General features: G+C 39.4%; 1 protein-coding gene across 3 annotated transcripts; it reads left to right on the top strand.

Annotated features, from left to right (window-relative positions):
• Positions 1-7,145: 7,145 nt before the first annotated feature.
• Positions 7,146-22,647, top strand: TRIM59 (tripartite motif containing 59). 3 transcript variants are annotated; one of them, XM_061417291.1, is made up of 4 exons: positions 7,146-7,235; positions 8,175-8,248; positions 13,687-13,743; positions 19,308-22,647. In XM_061417291.1, the coding sequence occupies exon 4, from the start codon at positions 19,311-19,313 to the stop codon at positions 20,517-20,519; it is 1,209 nt and encodes a 402-aa protein (XP_061273275.1). In that variant the 5' UTR covers positions 7,146-7,235; positions 8,175-8,248; positions 13,687-13,743; positions 19,308-19,310; the 3' UTR covers positions 20,520-22,647. The 3 variants fall into 3 exon arrangements, with proteins under 3 accessions (XP_061273275.1, XP_061273253.1, XP_061273264.1); XM_061417269.1 differs by lacking the exon at positions 13,687-13,743; XM_061417280.1 differs by lacking the exons at positions 7,146-7,235; positions 13,687-13,743 and adding an exon at positions 7,974-8,079.
• Positions 22,648-22,775: the final 128 nt, after the last annotated feature.

Raw genomic sequence — 22,775 nt, forward strand, 5'->3', positions numbered from 1 at the left:
TTTCTCATCATATTGCCACTTGAATTTTAGCAGACACTGAGGACTTTTGCCAGTAGCAATTATTCCTGTGGTCGTTTGCCAAATGGTGATTTTCTGTTTCCATTATTTCTTCTCCATTTATGAATTAGAATTCTCCTGTATTGAAGAGCTATTGCTTCTCTCCTATTTATTTAATTATTCAGGTATTCATTTTTATCAGTATGGATATATCTAAAATATACAAAGAACTCACACAACTCAATGTTGAAAATAAAAAACTTGATTTAAAAAATGGGTGGAGAATTTATTTAAACATTTTATTCCAGAGAAGACATACAGGTGGCCAACAGGAAAAGATGCTCAACATCACTAATCATCAGAGAAATGCAAATCAAAAAAAATGAGATACCACCCTCACACTTGTCAGAATAGCTATGATAAAAAAAGATAACAAATAACAAGTATTGGCAAGGACACCGAGAAAAGGGAACTCTTGTGCTCTGTTGGTAGGAATGTGAATTGTGCAGCCTCTATGGAAAAAAGTATGGAGAATCTTCAAAAAATTAAAAAGAGAACTACCATATGATCCAGCAGTTCCAGTCCTGGGTATTATCAGTAGAAAATGAAAGCACCCCTATGTTGATTGCAGTAGTATTACAATGGTCAAGACATGCAGGTAATCTAAGTGCCTATCAATAGATGAATGGATGAGGAAAATATGGCACACATGCCATGTACACTCAGTTATAGAAAAGAATGGAATTTTAGCATTTGCAAAAACATGGTTGAAACTAGAGGATACTATGCTAAGTGAAATAAGTCAGAGAATGACAACTGCTGTATGACTTCACTTACATGTGGAACCTAAAAAACCAAACAAGTGAACAAGCATAATAAAAAAGAAACGGAGAACAAATAGGTAGAGGTGAGAGGGACAGGGAAGAGAAAAGAAATAGGTGAGAGGGATGTATGAGTTACAAACTTCCAGTTGCAAAATAAGTGAGCCACAGGTATGAAATGTAAATTGTGGGGAATAGAGTCAATAAGTATGTAAAAAAGTAAAGTGAAAAATATTTGCTGAGGAAATATTTTGAAAATAAAGTTATAATAATGTTTGAGAAAATTTGAAATATTTTGGAATATTGCAATCAGAACTAGGAATTGTTTCAGTAGGTTATGTTTTTGCCTGTGATAACTATCTTGTTAATTGCAAATAATTCTTCATAATCTAGGATCACTAGACTTGTAAAGATAACCCCATTAGCCATTTCTGACTGACTTAGTGGAACATTCTTCAGCTGAATAATTTTAAGTCAGAGAAAGCTTCCCAGTTTTATGAAACACAGATCCTTGTCTTGTTGGAAATGTCACCAAATAAATTATTGTTGGTAACCTGGCCACTGACCTGGCACTACCTACTTTTGTCCGTGCTACAACTGAACTGAGTAAACTTTGTGAATAAGAATTCAGAAGTTGTGAGTGAATATGAAACTTATAACTGCCTAATAACCACTAGGAGCCAGAAGTATTGAACGGTAGTTAAGCAGAATTCTCACCATCCATGTGAGTTTTGTGGTTTTCAACGCTACAAAATTTTTGTTGAAAAGATTATCATTCTAAATGCACACAGCAGATTATAAACGCACAACTCATTTTGGTTGCTATCAAATGGGTGCAGAATGAAAAGTATAGAGTCTCTTCAATGCCAGAATCTCTTGTAGAGAAAGAATGTTTTATTATTCGTTTTAGGAAAATAACTTGACTCTGTGAGTAGGGAAGTCAGGAGCTTATCTAATAAGAAATGTCTAAGCTACACAGGAACGTGAATAGATTGTTTTGCTCCATTGGGAGGGGAGTCAGCGGAGAGGGTCTGTGAAACGACGGGGGCAGTGCTGAACAGTGGCCGTCTGCTGAAGCCGTCACGAGCTGGGCCCCATCTCTGCCAACATTGTCTCACTATAACAAACATCTTCTTGTTTAAGAATAATAGATCTCCCACTGTTCATTGACAGGTGGTAGAGGTTGGGACTTTTGTTTTCAACACAATATAACTGGTAATTTTGACAAGGACATATCAACTCCATAGCATCTTTAATTCTGTTCTTCCATGGTTCCTTTGTAATATACTTCATGCAGAAAGTTCTTCCCTTGATCCTGGATAACAATGACAGGAGACCTGATTTCTTTGGTCACTGTTGGGGAACACAGCAAAGTCCTGAGGCTTCTTTAAATTGCAGAATACAGTCTCATTTCAGAAATTAGTCCCACTGTCTAAGCTTCTAACTTTGCTGAAGCCACAGGTACTGCCTCCCCCTCAGGTAAGGAAGTAAGACCTGCTACAAGAGGGTTGCTGACTCCTGGGGAAGGTACAAGGTTGGCCATTTCTGAATTGCTTCCTTTCTGCTTCCCCCACCCCCACACTCCCATTACCTCAGTCGCTGTCTCTAGTCAGGACATTTTTTAAAAATGGAACTACATTAAAAAAATTTTTTTTTTGCTTGCACTGTGTCTTTGTTACTGCACACGGGCTTTCTCTAGTTGCAGCATGCGGGAGCTACTCTTTAGTCAGTGTACGTGGGTTTCTCATTGTGCTTGCTTCTCTTATTGCAGAGCAAGGTCTAGGCATGTGGGCTTCAGTAGTTGTGGCACATGGACTTAGTTGCCCTGAGGCCTGTGGGATCTTCCCAAACCTTGTCCCCTGCATTGGAAGGTGAATTCTTAACCACTGGACCACCAGGGAAGCCCCTTGAATGCTTTTTTATTCCCAGATAAAATGACCTCAAAACTGTTAGGTAAGTTCTCTTGGTTCATCGCCCTTGATTCACCACCACTGTAATCATGGCACCAGTTGTGGCTGTGCTTTCTTTGATGTCCTAGATATGAACAACCACAGGTGCCTTATAATTTGGAAAACCTCACATTCTCTATACTATATAATTCCAAGAGGTCAACGTGCTGGGAGACAGAAGAGGGGTATTTAAACTTGGTAGCTATTGAAACCCCAAATCAGAATGTGTTTAGCTTGCTTACAGGGCACCTTCCTGTGACTGAGGCCTCCTGTTTTGTTTCTTGAGACAGAGAATATCTAAGTCAGGAGTCTGACCTGAGCACCAAAGTTTGTCATAAAATTCATGTTTTATTGCCTCCTCTTTGTGTCACCTGTTAATAACTGCAAAACATTTCTCATCTTTTATCCTTTCCCTATATTCTATCAAAAGGAGATTGTTGCAAGTATATAAGCATAGACCCAAAGCAGCTGAACTTTCTCCCTCCCCACCATTTTTGGGGGTAGCTGAGCACTTTATCACCTCAGATTTAAACCTTTTTTAATTGGAGGATAATTGCTTTATAATATTGTGTTGGTTTCTGCCACACATCAACATGAATCAACCAAAGGTATACATATGTCCCCCACCTCCTGAACCTCCCTCCCATTTCCCTCCCCATCCCATCCCTCTAGATTGTCCAGAGCACTGGGTTGAGCTTCCTGTGTCACACAGCAAATTCCCACTTGCCATCTGTTTTACACATGGTAATGTATAGGTTTCCACGCTACTCTCTCAGTCTGTTCCATCCCCACTTCCCTTACTGTGTCCACAAGTCTCTTCTCTATGTCTGTCTCAACTGCTGCCCTGCAAACAGGTTCATCAGTACCATCTTTCTAATTCCATATGTATGCATTGATATATAACATTTATCTTTCTCTGACTTACTTCACCTTGTATAATAGGCTCTAGGTCCATCCACCTCATTAGGACTGACACAAATGTATTCTTTTTTTATAGCTGAGTAATACTCTATTGTATACATGTACCACAATTTCTGTATCCCTTCATCTGTTGATGGACATCCAGGTTGCTTCCACGTCCTAAGCACCTCAGATTTTTAAGCTTATGGATTTTGAGCATGTACTTCTGCATCTGAGAGTTATCTTTCTGTCCATCCTTTCCAGGCAAACATTGTCTTCTGTAGCATGCATGGATCACAGTCCACAAACCCCAGTATATCAAGTGGACTGTGATGCTGAGGCTGCCACTGTTTTTGTAGGCTCTTGTATCTCTCTGATCTTTGGTCAAGTTGGGAATCCATGGGCCTCTAAGCCAGTCTCCTTGTAGAAACAGAAATAGCCCTTCCTTTTAGGCGTCATAGCTTCCTTCCACTAGGACCTGATTAATCTTTATTTGGGGGCTTCTTTTTACTTCTCCCAAACATTCAGCCTCTCTGTCAAATGTTATTTACCTCAGTGGATTGAGGCTTTTGGAAAACAAAAGCCAGATAAGTCTAGGGAGAGATTACTTCTGATTTCTTGCTACATACATAATTCTTTAGGTAAGGAAGGGAAGGGGGAAAACATAAGTGGAAAAAATTAGAGCTTAAAGCATTAGTCAGCCATATTCATTCATTCTAGAGGCAATTACACTTTAAATTTAGAAAAAGACTATTTTTTTTTTTAAGAGCAATTTTAGGTTCACAGCAAAATCAAAGGGCAGGTAGAGATATCCCATATATTATTTCCTGCCCCATGCCATGCATAGTCTCCCCCATTATCAACATCCTCTACTAGAGTGGTAGATTTGTTACAAGTGATGGATTTACATGGCCACATCATTATCACCCAAAGTCCATTGTTAACATCACCCTTACACTTTTTTTTTTTTTTCAAAAAAGAGAATAGTTTTATAGAAGTATGTTATATTTATTGCCATGGAAAAATATTCACAACATATTGTTTCAACAGCAAGTTAAAAACTGTATATCAGAATGATTCCAACGTTGAAAGAGAAAATTCAACTATGTGCATGCTGCTGCTGCTAAGTAGCTTCAGTCGTGTCCGACTCTGTGTGACCCCATAGACAGCAGCCCACCAGGCTCCCTCGTCCCTGGGATTCTCCAGGCAAGAACACTCGAGTGGGTTGCCATTTCCTTCTCCAATGCAGGAAACTGAAAAGTGAAAGTGAAGTCGCTCAGTCGTGTCCGACTCTTAGCGATCCCACGGACTGCAGCCCACTAGGCTCCTCCGTCCATGGGATTTTCCAGGCAAGAGTACTGGAGTGGGGTGCCATTGCCTTCTCTGAACTATGTGCATCAGTTCAGTTCAGTTCAGTCACTCAGTCATGTCCGATTCTTTGCGACCCCATGAATCACAGCACGCCAGGCCTCCCTGTCCATCACCAACTCCCGGAGTTCACTTAGACTCATATCCATCAAGTCAGTGATGCCACCCAGCCTTCTCATCCTCTGTCGTCCCCTTCTCCTCCTGCCCCTAATCCCTCCCAGCATCAGTCTTTTCCAATGAGTCAACTCTTCGCATGAGGTGGCCAAAGTACTGCAGTTTCAGCTTTAGCATCATTCCTTCCAAAGAAATCCCAGGGCTGATCTCCTTTAGAATGGACTGGTTGGATCTCCTTGCAGTCCAAGGGACTCTCAAGAGTCTTCTCCAACACCACAGTTCAAAAGCATCAATTCTTCAGTGCTCAGTCTTCTTCACAGTCCAACTCTCACATCCATACATGACCACAGGAAAAACCATAGCCTTGACTAGACGGACCTTTATTGGCAAAGTAATGTCTCTGCTTTTCAATACGCTATCTAAGTTGGTCATAACTTTCCTTCCAAGGAGTAAACGTCTTTTAATTTCATGGCTGCAGTCACCATCTGCAGTGATTTTGGAGCCCCCAAAATAAAGTCTGACACTGTTTCCACTGTATCCCCAACTATTTCCCATGAAGTGATGGGACCAGATGTCATGATCTTCGTTTTCTGAATGTTGAGCTTTAAGCCAACTTTTTCACTCTCCTCTTTCACTTTCATCAAGAGGCTTTTTAGTTCCTCTTCACTTTCTGCCATAAGGGTGGTGTTATCTGCATATCTGAGGTTATTGATATTTCTCCCGGCAGTCTTGATTCCAGCTTGTGTTTCTTCCAGTCCAGCGTTTCTCATGATGTACTCTATAAATGGATATATGTCACCGTGTAACAGCGGATAGCTTGGATAGCACTGGAATTCACACAATGTAAGTAACCCTTTCAGTAGTTAAACTGGTGAAGACATCTGAGATTGACTCAGGACTCACTGATACTAAATTTTTAAAATATTTTTTTGTAATTTACTGTAAAAGAGCCTAAGATCTGAAAGTACTAGCAATACACAGTATACTGATGTCCACATCTTTATTTACTACAGTAAATAACTTCTAACTACATTTTAGAGGGTAGTGTGATGAGAGTGTATCTTGAGATATAGCTGGATAAAGTTTCTTAAGAGAAAGGACTGAACTGTTTGTTTTGTAATTCTAGGGGTTAAGAACGTGAAATAGGAATTTGGCGGAGAAATTAAATTGGAAATCAGGAATTCTGTGCAATAGTCATCTCCAGACAACAATTTCGTATCGTGGAGACGCGGCGGAGGCGAGACGCAGAGTAGTAGTAGTAGTAGGGCGATATGGAGGGAAATGGTCCTAAATGAGTCTTAAGGTCCCCCTACCCCTCAGAGTTAGTTCTCTTTAAGTACAAGAGAATTCTCAGTCATCAGAAGCCCTCTCCTACGCGGAAACAAGTATTCTGATGGGTTTGTCTCTCCAGACGCTGTAAACAAAAGCAAAGACGGGCTCAGGCGAGGATGGCGCTCGCTCACTGGGGTGCTTGTGCGCTCAGGACGCCTCAGGGTGCTGGGAACCAATGAAGTCACAACGGAAGACGCTGCGCTTTAAAGTCTAGAATTAGGACATGCCGACTTGGCTCCACGTTAAAATAAAAAATAGAAGTAGTTCTACGAATCTTTTGTAGAAATCATAGGCCTCCGCCAGGCCCCGCCTCTCCCGGGACGCCATCCAGAAGCCCCAACAGGGACTCCAGGTCAGACTCACGGCAGCCAGAAGCGCCCCAGCCAGCTGAAGCAAAGCCTGCGGCGCGCCTCAGCAACGCCAGAGCTGCACCCCCTCTTAGTGCGCAGGCGCAGAAAGCTCGCCGCCGGCCTCGAGCCGAGCCCTAGCGACCGTGCCGGGACTTCAGCCCCAACTGTGGGCAGTTTACTTTCGAACCGCGGCCCCGCGCTCTTTCTCATTGGCTGAGGCTACGCAGTTGAAGGTTGCCGGGAGACTGCGCCTGCGTCGTGAGGCGCCCGAGCTCCGCCTCTTCTGAGCACCTGAAGGCCTCAGGGCAGAGGAGGGCGGGGACGCCAAGCAGCCCTTAGCATCCGTCCCGAGGCTGTGCAGCTCTGTTGCTGCTGGTGGAGTTGCCTGGTTTCCTGTCCTCACGGTGAGTTTAAGGAACATTTCTTCTGTCAGAAAAGGCGGCTCTGGGTCCTTCCTCTTTGCTTGTAGCCCAGGCTGGTGTACTGTGTGTGTTTGAGGCTTGGTAATTCCGAGGGCTGGCTTGGGTCCTGCGTCTCTTCCCTGTTGTCCTAGGTGAAGAGTTGGGGGAACCTTGTTTTCCCTCCCGCCAGGATGGAGCTGCATTTCCGCGAGAGAGAAGGCCCTCTGTGGTGGGGTGGGGAAAGGGGCCGTACTCCGCCGAGCTGGGTGAGACCACTCGGGGGTCGGAGTGGATGGAGGACCGCGGGGCGCGTTGGGGGAGAGGCCCGGAAGGATTTGTCTGAAACCTTCTAGAAAGTGAAGGTGAAGGGCCCTGGTGTTTGAGCCCCTTCTCTGGCAGACGTTCTCACCGGAATTAACAGGTGAGAATTACACCCATCTTACAGATGTGAAACGGCAGTTGTGAGAGGCCCTAGGTAAAACACCTCCAGGGATTCTCAACATTTACGTGGCAGAACTGAGAGATTAACAGACGTACTGATGGGAATAACTGAAATCAAGACTTGTGATCTTTAACTGGCATAACCTTTCATTCCTATGAGTGCTTTTGCCTTGCATTTAACTCTTAGCAGTCCAACAGGACCATGAAGGTTTACACCGTCATCACCATTGTTAGCTAATGTTTTCTAGACACTTGACGCTATAAAAAGAGGGCCTTTGTGACAGTTTATTTGGTCACAGATTTGTTGGGATTTTCAAGTTACAGTAATACCTCTCCTGCTACTCCACAGCTATTGATATTTGTCACTACTTTAAAACACACACACACACAATGAGGCTCAGGGAAGGTAAGTATCAAAGATAGTTATATTTCCTATCATGTACTTAACGTTTTTTTGAGAATTTGAATCTAGAACATTAAGATAAAATAATTTTATTTCAGAATAAGGATAAAAGAATCCGAAAAAGTTAAAGAAGATATATATTCAGTCTCCAAACCAGAAAGTCAACTAAGTGGTAAGTTCTGGGAGATTAAGTGAATACCAAAGAGATTTTCAGTAAATTTTTAAACTGTAAGGTGATTTAAATTTTTGAATCTTTTCTTTAAAAAAAGAGTGTATGTTGGTGGTATGTAAAATTCAAACCATGTAGAAGGATCTTGAAATGAAAAGTAAACAACTCTCTTATCTGACCTGTACCTTAAAGTTAGTCACTGTTAACTCTTGTTTACCCTGCTACTGGAAATTTTACAAGAATATGTGCATCTTAATACAGACACACACGTTTAACACTTAGAGATCTGCAAGTTGAATTTATTAAGTTGTTGGGGTACCTTTTTACCATGCATTTACATATCGTTGCTGCATTCCTTTTTTTTTTTAAGGTTTTTTTTCAGTGTGGACCTTTTTTATAAACTCTTGATTGAATTTGTTATAATATTGCTTCTGTCTTACGTTTTGGGTTTTGGCTTCAGTGCATGTGGGATCTTAGCTCCTGGACCAAGGATCGAAACCAGCATCCCCTGTATTGGAAAGCAAAGTCTTAATCCCTGGACTGTCAGGGAAGGCCCTGCATTCCTTTTTTATTTATTTTCATTTTTAATTGGAGGATAATTGCTTTATAATGTTGTGTTGGTTTCTGCCATATAACAGTGTGAATGAGCCGTAAGTATGTGTATAAATACACATACACACTCCCTCTTCATCCTCTCTTTCCCCCACTGCATTTCTTTTTAATCACCAAGTAGCTATCATTTGGGGCTTCCCTGATGGCTCAGCAGTGGGGGCGGGGGGGGGGGGGCGGGGCTGTGGTTGGGTGGGTGGGGGGAGGTGGAGAAAAAAGAGAGAAATCTGCCTGTAATGTAGGAGACACTGTTCAATCCTTGAGTCAGGAAGATCCCCTGGAGAAGGAAGTTGCAACCTGTTCCAGTATTCTTGCCTGGCAAATCGCGTGCACAGAGAAGCCTGGCAGGCTACAGTCCCTGGGGTGGCAAAGGAGTTGGACACAATTTAGTGACTAAACAACAATAACAATAACTATCTCTTAAAGTAAGGGCCCATAGTTTAGCTACTCTGGCAAGATGAAATTTTGATCTTAGTTGATGTTAGTTTTAACGTTGCTTTTTTCCCCACCAAATGTGTATTTTCACTTTGAAAAATATTTTTTAAAAAGGCAAAGAAAATCTTAACTCCTCATATCAGTTCCTTGTTAAATTGCATTAATGGGCTTCCCCTAGTGGCTTAAATGGTGAAGAATCTGCTTATAATGCAGGAGACCTGGGTTTGATCCCTGGATCGGGAAGATCTCTTGAAGAAGGGAATGGCTACCCATTCCAGGATTCTTGCTTGGAGAATTCTGTGGACAGAGGAGCCTGGTCTTTTTTTTAGTTTGAGGGAACGGGTTGATGTCAAAATGCAGGAAAACATACAAATGGGCAGAGTTAAAATCAGATCTGACCATAGAATTTTTTTTGTTTGTTTTGAGTTAGGTGAGCCTTCATTATTTTTGTACATTTATTCTTTTTTTTTAGATCAGGGCCACAAAGATGTGAGACCCAGACTGGGTGGTGGCACTTCTTGAATTTTCCCAGACTTACAGCTGACTCACTGTCTTAAGTACTAGAGCAAGTCATATAACTCTATAATGTAGCAGATTTCTCTTCAGAGGTGGTAAACTGTAATGAATGTTTTATAACCATTCATATTTAGAGATGAAAGACAATAATGCATTAGGGAATTAAGGCTTTTAAAAAATAGTTTACACAGGAGAATGATATTTTTGGTATGCCCAGTTCTCCATCATCTGCTGTCAGTGCTGACCATACATAATAAGCTGGTTAGACACTGTGGAGACTCCATAGAAAATCAACTTGCTGGAGAAAGACTGCATGAAAACTTTAGAAGTTCAATAATGTGTTTGTTTTTACACTTAAGCACAAGAAATCTGAGAAATAATTTATAAGTAGATGATTTAGCTTCAGGTTTATTTCTGAAAAGATTTCTTTTTTATATTCATGTTTCTTGGTGACTTTTAAAAGGGAAGCAGGAAATCTTGAACTAAGTTATCAGTTTGTCCTTTGTCTCTTAGTCCCCGCTGGAGGAAAATAACATTTTACACGGGTCATTTTTTTTGCTTTTTAAAATTATAGAATAATAGAAATTGATTTAAAAATTACTTTGGCAGGGGTGAGCCTGGCTGGATAATAGGCAAGACACTTAAACATTTTTAAATTTTTAAAAATTTTTTTAAAACTTACATATAATTTACCATTTTAACCATTTTTAAGTGTATAGTCAGTGGCATTAAGTACATTTCACATTGTTGTGCAGCCATCACTATCTGTCTCCAGAACATTTTCATCTTCCCAAAGTGAAGCTGCACTCATTAAATGATAACTCTCCAACTCTCCTCCCTCTAGCCCCTGGCAACCACCATTTTATTATGTCTTTGTAGACAGTGCTTATTGGCTTTTATATTTTGTGCATTTTTCATGTCTAACGTGATCATACATTTTTTTCTCCACTGACCTAATTGAGTAATTTTCTGTTACTGAGTTAACTTTACATTTCCAGAAAGAACTGTATTTGGTTCTGTACTGTATTCTTTTAATGTGATCAGGATTTGTTTTTGCTAATATTGTGTTCAGGATTTTACATTAGTATCCATTTTTGTAATTGTTCTATTTTTAGTTTTGAATTATCTTTGTTAGGTTTTGCAATTGTGTTATATACTATCCTCAAAACAGTTTGCAAACTTGCCATCTTGTATTCTCCAGCAGTAGTACAAGTAATTGTTTCTTAACCACTTGGATGAACCCACCAGAGAAGCTTTCTCCCTTTCCCACCTTTTTTTTTTCCAGAGCCTTTTTTTCCCCCAGAGTAGCACTTTCCCAGCTTGTGAATTTCTCTCATGGTTTTCTTTATCTTCTCTGGTCAATTTTGGTATTGGAACTGACCGTAGAGAATAGTTAATTTCTTGTAGACTTTCAAATAGCTATTCTCTATAATTTTGGCTTTTCCCATTTTTGGCTTATTTCCTTTTTTTAATGCTAAACTTAGTACATTTGTTGTTTCTTTCTTAACCCTCTTGTTTGCGTTGCATTGCACGCTTAGTCGCTCAGTCATGTCCAGTTGTTTTTCGACTCGATGGACAGTAGCCTGCCAGGCTCATCTGTCCTTGAGATTCTCCAGGCAAGAATACTAGAATGGGTTGCCATTTCCTACTCCAGGACATCTTCCCTACCCACGGATCGAACCCCGGTGTCCTGCATTGCAGGCAGATTCTTTACCATCTGAGCCACCAGGGAAGCCCCTTATTGCTGCATAACCAATCCCACATTTTAGCAGCTTAAAACAAAAATTAAAACAGTTCCCTTGGGTCAGGAATCTCGGAGCAGTTTAGCTGTCCACTTCTGGCCCATGGTCTCTCGTGATGTTGCAGTCATTGCCAGATTTTACTGGACCTGAAGTATCTGCTCATTATGTAGTTGCTTCAGTCTTCATGTTCTTGGGGGTTGTTAGACTAAGGGTCTTAGTTTCTTGCCACAGCAGTGGACCTTGGTCTGCTTGCAACGTGGCATCTTACTTCCCTTGGTGAGAGTGATATAAGAGAGCTGGAGAGAGCCAGAGCATTCCAGACTGAAGGCTGGTATTACAAAATCTTAAAGTTACATCTGCTGTATTGTTTGTTAAAAGGGAGTCACTAAGTCCAGCCACACTCAAGAGAAGGGAATTACAAAAGGATGTGACAACTGGGAGGTAGAGGTCTGTCTTGGAGGCTTCCTGTCATAGATAGCTAAAGGTTTGTTTATTTAAAGAGCCAGGCCTCGGGTTTATCAATTCTTACAGTTTTCTGTTTTCTAATTCACAGTTTTCTTCACGAGTTAGAATTGTTCTTTTCTTTTGCTTTTCCTAGGTTCATTTTCTGTTTTTTCCCCTTTTTAAAAAAGATGAATCCTTTTTATATTACTTGTTTAGTTTATTAATGAATGAATAAATTGTATCTTGGCTGGGTAGAGAATTCTGAGGTCATATCCTTTTTCTTCCTGACCCCTGTGGGTATTGACTGCTACATTGTCTTTTATCATTTCTAGTTGCTTTGGAGGTGTTCTGTTTATCTACTGCTGTGTAACAAATAGAAGGTTGGATGCCTGATGTCCAAGATGACTTTTTCACTCACGGGTCTGGCACCTTGCTGCTCCTCCACTTGGCCTCATCAGCAGAGCAGGATAGAATTTTTACATAGCAAAGAGGCAGCGATCTGCTAGGCTCCCTACGGGTTATATCCAGAACTGTCATCGTGTCACTAGTACTGTATCCTGTTGGTCAGAGCAGTCACATGTCTTGCCCAGATCTTTTTGAGGGGAGAATAGATTTCATCTCTTGAGAGAATACCAGCAAAGTCACATCTCAGAATAACATACCTGAGAAATAACTTTTGTGGCCATCTTTAGAAATTATAGTCTCCCAGAGAATTTTGAGATCATTATGTTTTTATTTTCCTTTTTTTAGAGTGTATTTTCTGACTAGATGCATGTGGGATTGTCTTTATTTCTTTAAAATTTTAATATTTTAAATTACCTGTTAATTTGTTGAAAGTAAAAGAGAATTTAGGTTTATAATGGAAAGCGGCAGCCTCCTGCCCTCATGTTCCCGAGTCTTGATTCCTGCTCTCCAGAAGCAATTATTTCATTCCATTTAAATATTTCTTTTGGAATTGCTTCTATATTTCTAAATAATTGGCTTTTGATGTGATTTCTTGATTTTTCATTTTTAGGTATGTATTGACTTCTTATAAGGGAAGATTAAGATAAGCTCTTAAACACTGTTTCCTTCCCTATTTCCTCCCCCCAATATAACTTTTTCATTTTCTTAATTTGAGCTGTTATAAAAACCTACCTTAAACAACAATCATTGATTTCTTAAACAACAATCATTGATTTCTTGCAGTTTTGTAGGCTAGGAAGTCCAGGATCAGGATGCTGGCACAGTCAGGTTCTGGCCAAAGCTCTCTTCCTGGTTTGCAGATGGCCATCTTCCTGCTGTGCTTTCACATGGCAGAGAGCAGAGAAAGAGAGGGAGCAAGCTCTGTATCTCTTCCTTTAAGGGGCTCATCTCATTCATGAGGGCTCAACTCTCAAGACCTAATTACCTCTGCCTCATTTATACTATCACATTAAGGGTTAGGATTTTAACATATGAATTTTCAGGAGACACATTCAATCCATAACAGTCATACTTTTTGGTAAAATCAGTATTAATATTTATAATGTTATGATTAATGGGACAACTGAGTTATATAGTGTGCTATAATATTTTGTCTTTTCATGATTCCATCATTTTCTCCTACATTTAGTTTTCTCATTACCTCTCAGTATGTTCAGACACATGAAATATTGTCTGTTCCATTAATTTACTTAAAGACATTTCTTCTGGATTTCTGTCTTCTTCCTCTAGACTTTTTCTCTAGGCTTGCTGCACAGTTGTCCAGGATTCCATTTCACAGTTACCCTGGTGAGAATTCTTATTTTTCTTGTCTTCCTGCAGTAGTTTTTTTTTTTTTAAGAAATGGCAAGTAGTGGGTGTTTCAAAACCCAGGTAGTGGGTTTTGAGACCTCTTGTGTCAAACTATCTTTAGACTACTTTCAAAATTTACTTTTTCTGGGTGTAGAATTTTAGGTTGGAAGCCATGTTTTCCTATTAAAGAATTGCTTCATTGTCTTCTAGTTTCCAGTGTTGTTGTTACACACAACATAGCTAAATCCAAGATACTCAACCCAGAAAATACTTATTGGAAAAGTTTTTTGCTCCTTTTCCCCCCATCAAGAGTCTAGGCTGGTTATGGAAAATTTCTGGTACATAAAATTTCATACTAGTTTCTGGAAGAACTAGCTCCTAAGCATGATAGCCACTTTAATCTTCTGTTTCTCAGGCAGCACCCAGAGTTAGGAAGTTCCTGACCTTGCATATTAATAGTTATTTTCAATCAGGCTTACTTCTGTTAGCCAGTCTTCACTTCTCATGAATGTGTTGGCTAAAATCAGTTTTTCATAACAGCTAGAAGAAGGTAATCTGAGAGTAGATTTGATTTCTGTATCTTTATCTACACATTTCTGATTAAATTTTATTAAAAATATATGCTATTAGTTGTTCAGTCACTAAGTCATGTCTGACTCTCTGCGACCCCATGGACTGTAGCACACCAGGCTCCTCCTCTGTCTTCCACTGTCTCCTGGAGTTTGCTCAAATTCATGTCTTTTGAGTTGGTATTGTTATCTAACCATCTCATCCTCTTTCGACCCCTTTTTCTTTTGCCTTCAGTCTTTCCCAGCATCAGGGTCTTTTCCAATGAGTTGGCTCTTCGCTTCAGGTGGCCAAAGTATTAGAGCTTCAGTTTCAGAATCAATCCTTCCGATGAGTATTCAGGGTTGATATCCTTTAGGATTGATGGGCTTGATCTCCTTGTAATTCAAGGGACTGTCAAGAATCTTCTCCAGCACCATGATTTGAAAGCATCCATTCTTCAGCACTCAGCCTTCTTTATGGTCCAATTCTCATATCCATACATGACTACTGAAAAAACCATAGCTTTGACTGTATAGACCTTTGTTGGTAAAGTAATGTCTCTGCTTTATAATATGCGGTCTAGGGTTGTCTTGAGCTTCCCAGGTGGCTCAGTGGTAAAGAATCTACCTGCCAGTGCAGAAGACTTGGATTTGATCCCTGGGTCGGGAAGATCCCCTGGAGGAGAGCATGGCAACCTACTCCAGTATTCTTGCCTGGATAATCCCATGGACAGAGGAGGGCTACAGTCCATGGGGTCGTAAAGAATCAGACGTGACTGAGCACGCATGCTTGCAGTAGGTTTGTCATAACTTTCCTTCCAAGGAACAAGTGTCTTTCAATTTCATGGCTGCAGTCCCCATCCACAGTGATTTTGGAGCCCAAGAAAATAAAATATGTCACTCCTTCCATGTTTTCCCCTTCTGTTTGACCGGATGCCATGATCTTGGTTTTGTTAATGTTGAGTTCCAAGCCAGCTTTTTCATGCTTCTTTTTCACCCTCATCAAGAGGCTTTATAGTATCTCTTCACTTTATGCCATTACCATGGTATGATCTGCATATCTGAAGTTGTTGATATTTCTCCTGGCAATCTTGATTTCAGCTTGTGCTTCATCCATTCCGGCATTTTGCATGATTTACTCTGCATATAAATTAAATAAGCAGGGTGACAATATATAGCCTGAAGATACTCCTTTCCCAATTTGGAACCAGTCAGTTCCATGTCTGGTTCTAACTGTTGCTTCTTGACCTGCATACAGGTTTCTCAGGAGACAGGTAAGGTGGTCTGGTATTCCCATCTCTCTAAGAATTTTCCAGTTTGTTGTGATCTACAAAGTCAAAGGCTTTAGCATAGTCCGTGAAGCAGAATTAGATGTTTTTCTGGAATTCTCTTGCTTTTTCTATTATCCAGTGGATGTTGACAATGATCTCTGGTTCCTCTGCCTTTTCTAAACCCAGCCTGTACATCTGGAAGTTCTCAGTTCATGTACTGTTGAAGCCTAGCCTGAAGGATTTTGGGGCATTACTGTGCTAGCATGTGAAATGAACACAATCATATGGTAGTTCGAACATTCTTTGGCATTGCCCTTCTTTGGGATTGGAATGAAAACTGACCTTTTCCAGTCCTGTGGCCACTGCTGAGTTTTCTAAATTTGCTGACGTTTTGAGTGTGGCACTTTAACAGCATCATTTTTTAGAATTTTAAGTAGCTCAGCTGGGGTTCCAACACCTCCACTAGCTTTCTTTATAGTGATGCAGTGATGCTTTTAGAAAGCATCACTTAGAGGCCCACTTGACTTCACACTCTAAAGATGTCTGGCTCTAGGTGAGTGACCACATCATTGTGGTTATCTGGGTCATTAAGGGATTTTTTGTATAGTTCTGTGTATTCGTGCCATCTCTTCTTAATCTTTCTGCTTCTGTTCAGTCCATACTATTTCTGTCCTTTATTGTGTCTATCCTTGCATGAAATGTTCTCTTTGATATCTCTCATTTTCTTGAAGAGATCTCCAGTCTTTGTCATTGTATTGTTTTCCTCTGTTCTTTGCGTTGTTCTCTTAAAGGCCGCCTTCTCTCTCCTCGCTCTTCTCTGGCACTCTGCATTCAGTTGGGTATATCGCTCCCTTTCTCCTTTACCTTTCACTTTTCTTCTTTCCTCAGCTATTTGTAAAGTCTCCTTAGGCAGCCACTTCGCCTTTTTGCATTTCTTTTTCAGTGACTTCCATCCATAGTTCTTTAGGCACTCTGTCTACCAGATCTAATTCTATCTTTTCGTCACCTCCAGGGACTACGCTGTAGCTCAAATGGTAAAGAATCTGCCTGTGAGGAAGGAGACCAGGGTTCGACCTGGGTTGGGAAGTTCCTCTGGTGAAGGGAATTGGAATCCACTCCAGTATTGTTGCCTGGAGAATTCCATCGACAGAGAAGCCTGGCGGGCTACAGTCTGTGGGATCACAGAGTTGGACACAACAGTGACTAACACACATTCGTCACCTCCACTGTATAATCATAAGGAGTTTAATTTAGGTCATACTTGAATGGCTAGTGGTTTTCTTCAATTTAAGCCTGAATTTTACAAAAAAGCAGCTGATGATCTGAGCCAGTGAGCTCCAGGTCTTGTTTTTGCTGACTGTGTAGAGCTTTTCCCATTTAGTGATGTCCATGTGTAGAGTTGTCTCTTGGGTTGTTGGAAGAGGGTGTTTGCTATGACCAACATGGTCTCCTGACAAAACTGTTAGCCTTTGCCCTGCTTCATTTTGTACTCTAAGGCCAAACTTGCCTGTTACTCCAGATATCTCTTGACTTTGTCTAAAAATTTTTACATTCCAGGCCCTATGATGAAAAGGACATCTTTTTTTTGCGTTAGTTCTAGAAAGTGTTGTAGATGTTCTATATTTGCTGTATTAGACCAGGATATCTAATGCTTACATTTTGTGTAAGTTCAAGAGATGATATTTTCTTTACAATATGGTTATTTTGAATATCCTTCTAAAAAAAGTTGAACTTTTGGGATCCTTAAATGGGTTCCCAGGGAAAATGTTTTCTAACTTTTTAACAAGTATAGGATTTTGGAGGGAAGCTTTGGAGGGAAATACTGTGTTCAGTTTTAGGGTTACTTTTTGATACTTGCATTAAATAACTTTAATATTAAATCTAAATTGAATATATGTCCATTGTTCAAATTTTATTCCTTTGCAAAATATTATTCTGTTTATTTCTTCATTATGAATTCTGACATCACTTAAACTGAAAAAATGTTTTGTTTTTCTTGGGTGGTTTTTCGATTTCAGAGCTCTGTTAGGTACAAGATGATCATAAAGGCTTCCCAACATGTAGGCGCTTGAATTTACCTGCAGTGAATGTCACCTTCTGTTCTGTTGCCCAGTTTTGTTTTCTGGAATGCTTCACAGTTCAGGCTGATTAGTCTCACACATCCTGGCTCATTGTAGTTCTTAATGCTGTTAGTCTGAATGGTGTGTTTTCTGTTTTCAGATGTATACTTGATAGAACTTTTCCTAAGCAGAAATTTTGCTGTTTTAAAATAAAAACCCTAAAACTAAGGTCTGACATTTTATCAGCATTGGTCTCTTAAGGGGCAGTGTTTATTCAACCAGTGTTGAGTGAATGCCTGTTGTGTCAGGTTCTGCACTTAGACACAGTGTCTGCACTTACTGCAGGCATATATTCTAATGTATAGAAAAATGTTACAAAATCCTTTATTATTGTTTTTTTGGCTATGCCACACACCTTGCACGATCTTAGTTCCCCAACCAGGTGTCAAACATGGGCCTTGGCAGTGAAAGCACCAAGTCCTAACCACTGGGCCACCAGGGAATATCCCCACAAGTCTTTTAAATAAAGTCCATCTAAGAGCTAGAAAGTAGAAGTGTAGTGTTCAGTGAGATTAATAGGGGACCAAATCTGGGGAAGGAGGTGGGACTCAAGTTCAGGCTTGAAAGAGTTTGGTTTTGCACATGGTGAAGAGGGGGCGCATAGAGCTATAAAGACTGAAGAGGTTTTTATGTTTATTAAAAGTACAATTAGTTATTTGTAGATGTTGTTTATTGAAACTCCTAACAGTTTTTATAGAGGATGATTTTACAAGAATGGCACTTGGAAGGCTTGTTGGAAATAACCAGTAATAGCTTGCAAAGAAGTGAAGTTACTTGTGTCAGAGAGGATCTCTGAACTGTTGCTGGATTTCTTTCCTAAAGGAAAGATAACTAATGGCATTCTTTAGCACTATGCTCTGCTGCTGTTGCTGCTGCTGCTAAGTCACTTCAGTCGTGTTGGACTCTGTGCGACCCCATAGACGGCAGCCCACCAGGCTCCCCCGTCCCACCAGGCTCCTCCACCCATGGGATTTTCCAGGCAAGAGTACTGGAGTGGGGTGCCATTGCCTTCTCTAGTGGTCAGTAATTCATAATTACCACTATCAACACTTCATCTTTCAAACTTTATTGCCAGGACTAATTCAGAAATGTTTTCCCTTTCTGAATCTTCAAATTAACATTACTTTAGAATATTACACTGTGCTGATTCAGGGCTTTAAGCACATACATTAGAATTCCAATTCAAGAACCTGAGAAATTTATAGAACAGTTAGAAATTTAGTAACTTACTTTAGAAACTGTGGTTGAGTCAACTGGGAATATGAATTGAAGAATGTAATTTTGTTAAGAATCAACTTGTTATTTAATATTTAGTTCTGTCTATTCATTACTTGTGTATAGTTTTGATTTTAGCATCTTAGAATGTAAAAAGTTGCTCAGACTATTTATAGTCATTAGGTAGACTTCCAACAGAACACCCCAAAGTGACCTCTTAAAGGTTATCAATAATCAGTATTAGGAATTAAATTATATAGAAAATCATTTTTGAAATCTTAGTAAATATCCTCTTGTAAATGACAAGTATGATATATTGTTTGTAGGTTAACACTTAAAACTTTATATAATGTATGCAAATATGTCTTTGTTATATGTAGAATTAAAATACTTTTTTCTCTCGACAGGAAATGCACAATTTTGAGGATGAATTAACATGTCCCATTTGTTACAGTATTTTTGAAGATCCTCGTGTACTACCGTGCTCTCATACATTTTGTAGAAATTGTTTGGAAAATGTGCTACAGGCAACTGGTAACTTTTATATATGGAGACCTTTACGCATTCCACTCAAGTGCCCTAACTGCAGAAGTATTATTGAAATTGCTCCAAGTGGTATTGAATCTTTACCTGTTAATTTTGCATTAAGGGCTATTATTGAAAAGTACCAGCAAGAAGACCATCCGGATATCATCACCTGCCCTGAGCATTATAGGCAGCCCTTAAATGTTTACTGTCTCCTGGATAAAAAATTGGTTTGTGGTCATTGCCTTACCATAGGTCAACATCACGGTCATCCTATAGACGACCTTCAGAGTGCCTATATGAAAGAAAAGGACACACCTCAGAAACTGCTTGAACAGTTAACTGACACACACTGGACAGATCTTACTTGTCTTATTGAGAAGCTAGAAGAACAAAAATCTCATTCAGAGAAAATGGTCCAAGGTGATAAGGAAGTTGTTCTCCAGTATTTTAAGGAGCTTAGTGATACATTAGAACAGAAAAAAAAAATTTTCCTAACAGCTCTTTGTGATGTTGGCAATCTGATTAATCAAGAATATACTCCACAAATTGAAAGAATGAAAGAAATAAGAGAGCAGCAGCTTGAATTAGTGACACTGACAACATCTTTACAAGAAGAGGCTCCACTTAAATTTCTTGAAAAAGTTGACGACGTCCGCCAACGTGTGCACATCTTGAAACAAAGACCACTTCCTAACGTCCAACCTGTTGAAATTTATCCTCGAGTAAGCCAAGTATTGAAAGAAGATTGGAGCAGAACAGAAATTGGACAAATTAAGAAACTTCTTATTCCTGAAATGAAGATCTCTTCAAAAAGGATTCCCTGTGCCTGGCCTGATAAAGAGGAAAAAGTTGAATTTTTTAAGATTCTAAACATTGTTATAGTTACACTAATTTCAGTAATACTGATGCTGATCCTCTTTTTTAACCAACACATCATAACCTTTTTAAATGAAATCACTTCAATATGTTTTTCTGAAGTCTCTCTCTCTGTTTACCAAAGTTTATCTAAGAATGTGCATAATTTAAAGAATATACTATGTCACACTGTATATTTACTGAAGGAATTCATGTGGAAAATAATTTCTCATTGAACATTCTAATCTGGATTATTTAAGGTTTATTCTGTACAGCAGAGGCTAATGACCATCACTAAATAGAGGAATATAGGGGTAACTTGGATAAATAAAATAGCAGGCTAAAGTTTGTTAGAATTGCAACAGAATAATCCCTCTTATGTTTCTGTTGAATAGAAAATGTGTCATCAGAAGTTAGAAATGAGACAATGTCTGATTTTCTGAAAACCAGAACAAACTCTAGTGATAACTTAAGTATTAATACATTATCCCATTTTTATTGGTTTGTAAGGTTGACTGTTTTAACATTCTTATACCAGTAGTGTTTTAGCATTATGTACTGCAGTGGTTGGCTTTGCAGTTCTTTGTGTATACATAGTTTTTAATTAAAAGATGTCAAAATACTTTTGAATGGGCAAATAAAGATGGTGAGAAGAGGTTTTATATTCAAGTAGCTAAGTCAAAGTGATAGGGGATTGCTGATGTTAAAGATATGTTTGATCAAATGTACCTGATCCACACATTAGTGTGTTTAAGAGCCTACAGTTTCTGTAATATTCATTACTAATAAAACTGTTGCTTAAGTGCTGTTAGGGACAAAATAGTAACATTTCCTAGCACTTACTGTCCTATGATTCATGTAAATTTATTTTAGGATTGTATTGATATTTGACTTTTGTGTAGTCTTTGTAGTAAAATCAGTTCTTGGGAAATATTGATACATCCCACCCTCATTATGTTTGGATGGCATCATGTTAACTGTGTCTTTAAAATTGTCTTAAAATTTTCAAGTCTTTTATGCTAATGCCAGTTCAGTTCAGTCGCTCAGTTGTGTCCGACTCTGCGACCCCATGAACCACAGCACACCAGGCCTCCCTGTCCATCACCAATTCCCAGAGTCCACCCAAACCCATGTCCATTGAGTTGGTGATGCCATCCAACCATCTCATCCTTTGTTGTCCCCTTCTCCTCCTGCCCTTAATCTTTCCCAGCACCAGGGTCTTTTCAAATAAGTCAGCTCTTCGCATCAAGTGGCCAAAGTACTGGAGTTTCAGTTTCAACGTCAGTCCTTCCAATGAACACCCAGGACGGATCTTTAGGATGGACTGGTTGGATCTCCTTGCAGTCCAAGGGACTCCCAAGAGTCTTCTCCAACACAGTTCAAAAGCATCAGTTCTTCAGCACTCAGCTTTCTTTATAGTCCAACTCTCACATCCACACATGACGCTAATGCCAAAGCACCAATAATTTGATGTTACTTTCTTGAATTGTAAGGGGAGTCTGCCTAGCTACCTAAGTCAAATCCCTTTGATGTAGTTCCGTTTTTTAACAAGGACTGAATTGTGGTCCTGGTAGGACTTATTGACACTTTTGTCCATCCAACCCTAAGTACAAGCTCACTTCCCAAAATTCCAAGTAGATAGCATGTTTAGGAGCTGCATGCTCATGGTCCTACAGAGGTGGCTGTAATCAGGCACCAGTTCTAGAATACTCTTAAGACCTTATCTGCTGAGAAAAAGTCTAAAGATGGCTGGCTGTACTCAGTTCATGATCAGAATAGCACAAGTAAATGTTGTGTGAGCAAGGAACATTTGGAGGTAAGATGTGTATACAGCTACACACCAACTTAAGCCTGGAGTTGCACTGACTTGATTAAAGTTATAACACAAAAATGCCACATATGTTTTGGAATACATATAATTTTAATCTCACATTTCTGAAATAAGTATTAATCCTTGCTTTTTTGTATATTAGCAAACAGATACAAAATTGCCAAAGCCATATATTTAGTATGAGAGACCCATATGTATTTTTTAAGAGTTCACCTGTTGCGTTACCTTTAAAGAATTTAAACCAAGATTTTTACTAGGGTTTCTAACATGTCTATGAATCACAGCTAAAAATGGAAACATTTTAGGTTTGATATTCATTTTTTTTTATAACTTGCCAGTTTTTAATAAACAATACTTTTAACCTTATGTAGTCTGCATGAATAATCCAATATACAAGTAACTCATACATGCTCTTCCCTTTTGTATTTTTGAGGGTGAGATTGTAAAATTTGAAGTATATAATCTTGAATCTTCATTTCTAAGTTTTTATGTATAACAAAAGTTTACATTGTAATAAACTCATTTGGATCTTTGCACTGAGTGGTTAATAAGGTGCTGAAACTCAGGAGTGGTTGATGTGGAATTTTCATATGGGCTATGGGCATTATCTACTTTAACTTTTTAAAAGCACTACGCTTTTCTATTGGTTATGAAAACATAA

The sequence above is a fragment of the Bos javanicus genome, chromosome 1 (genome assembly GCF_032452875.1).
Source record: "Bos javanicus breed banteng chromosome 1, ARS-OSU_banteng_1.0, whole genome shotgun sequence".
Lineage (NCBI taxonomy): Eukaryota > Metazoa > Chordata > Mammalia > Artiodactyla > Bovidae > Bos > Bos javanicus.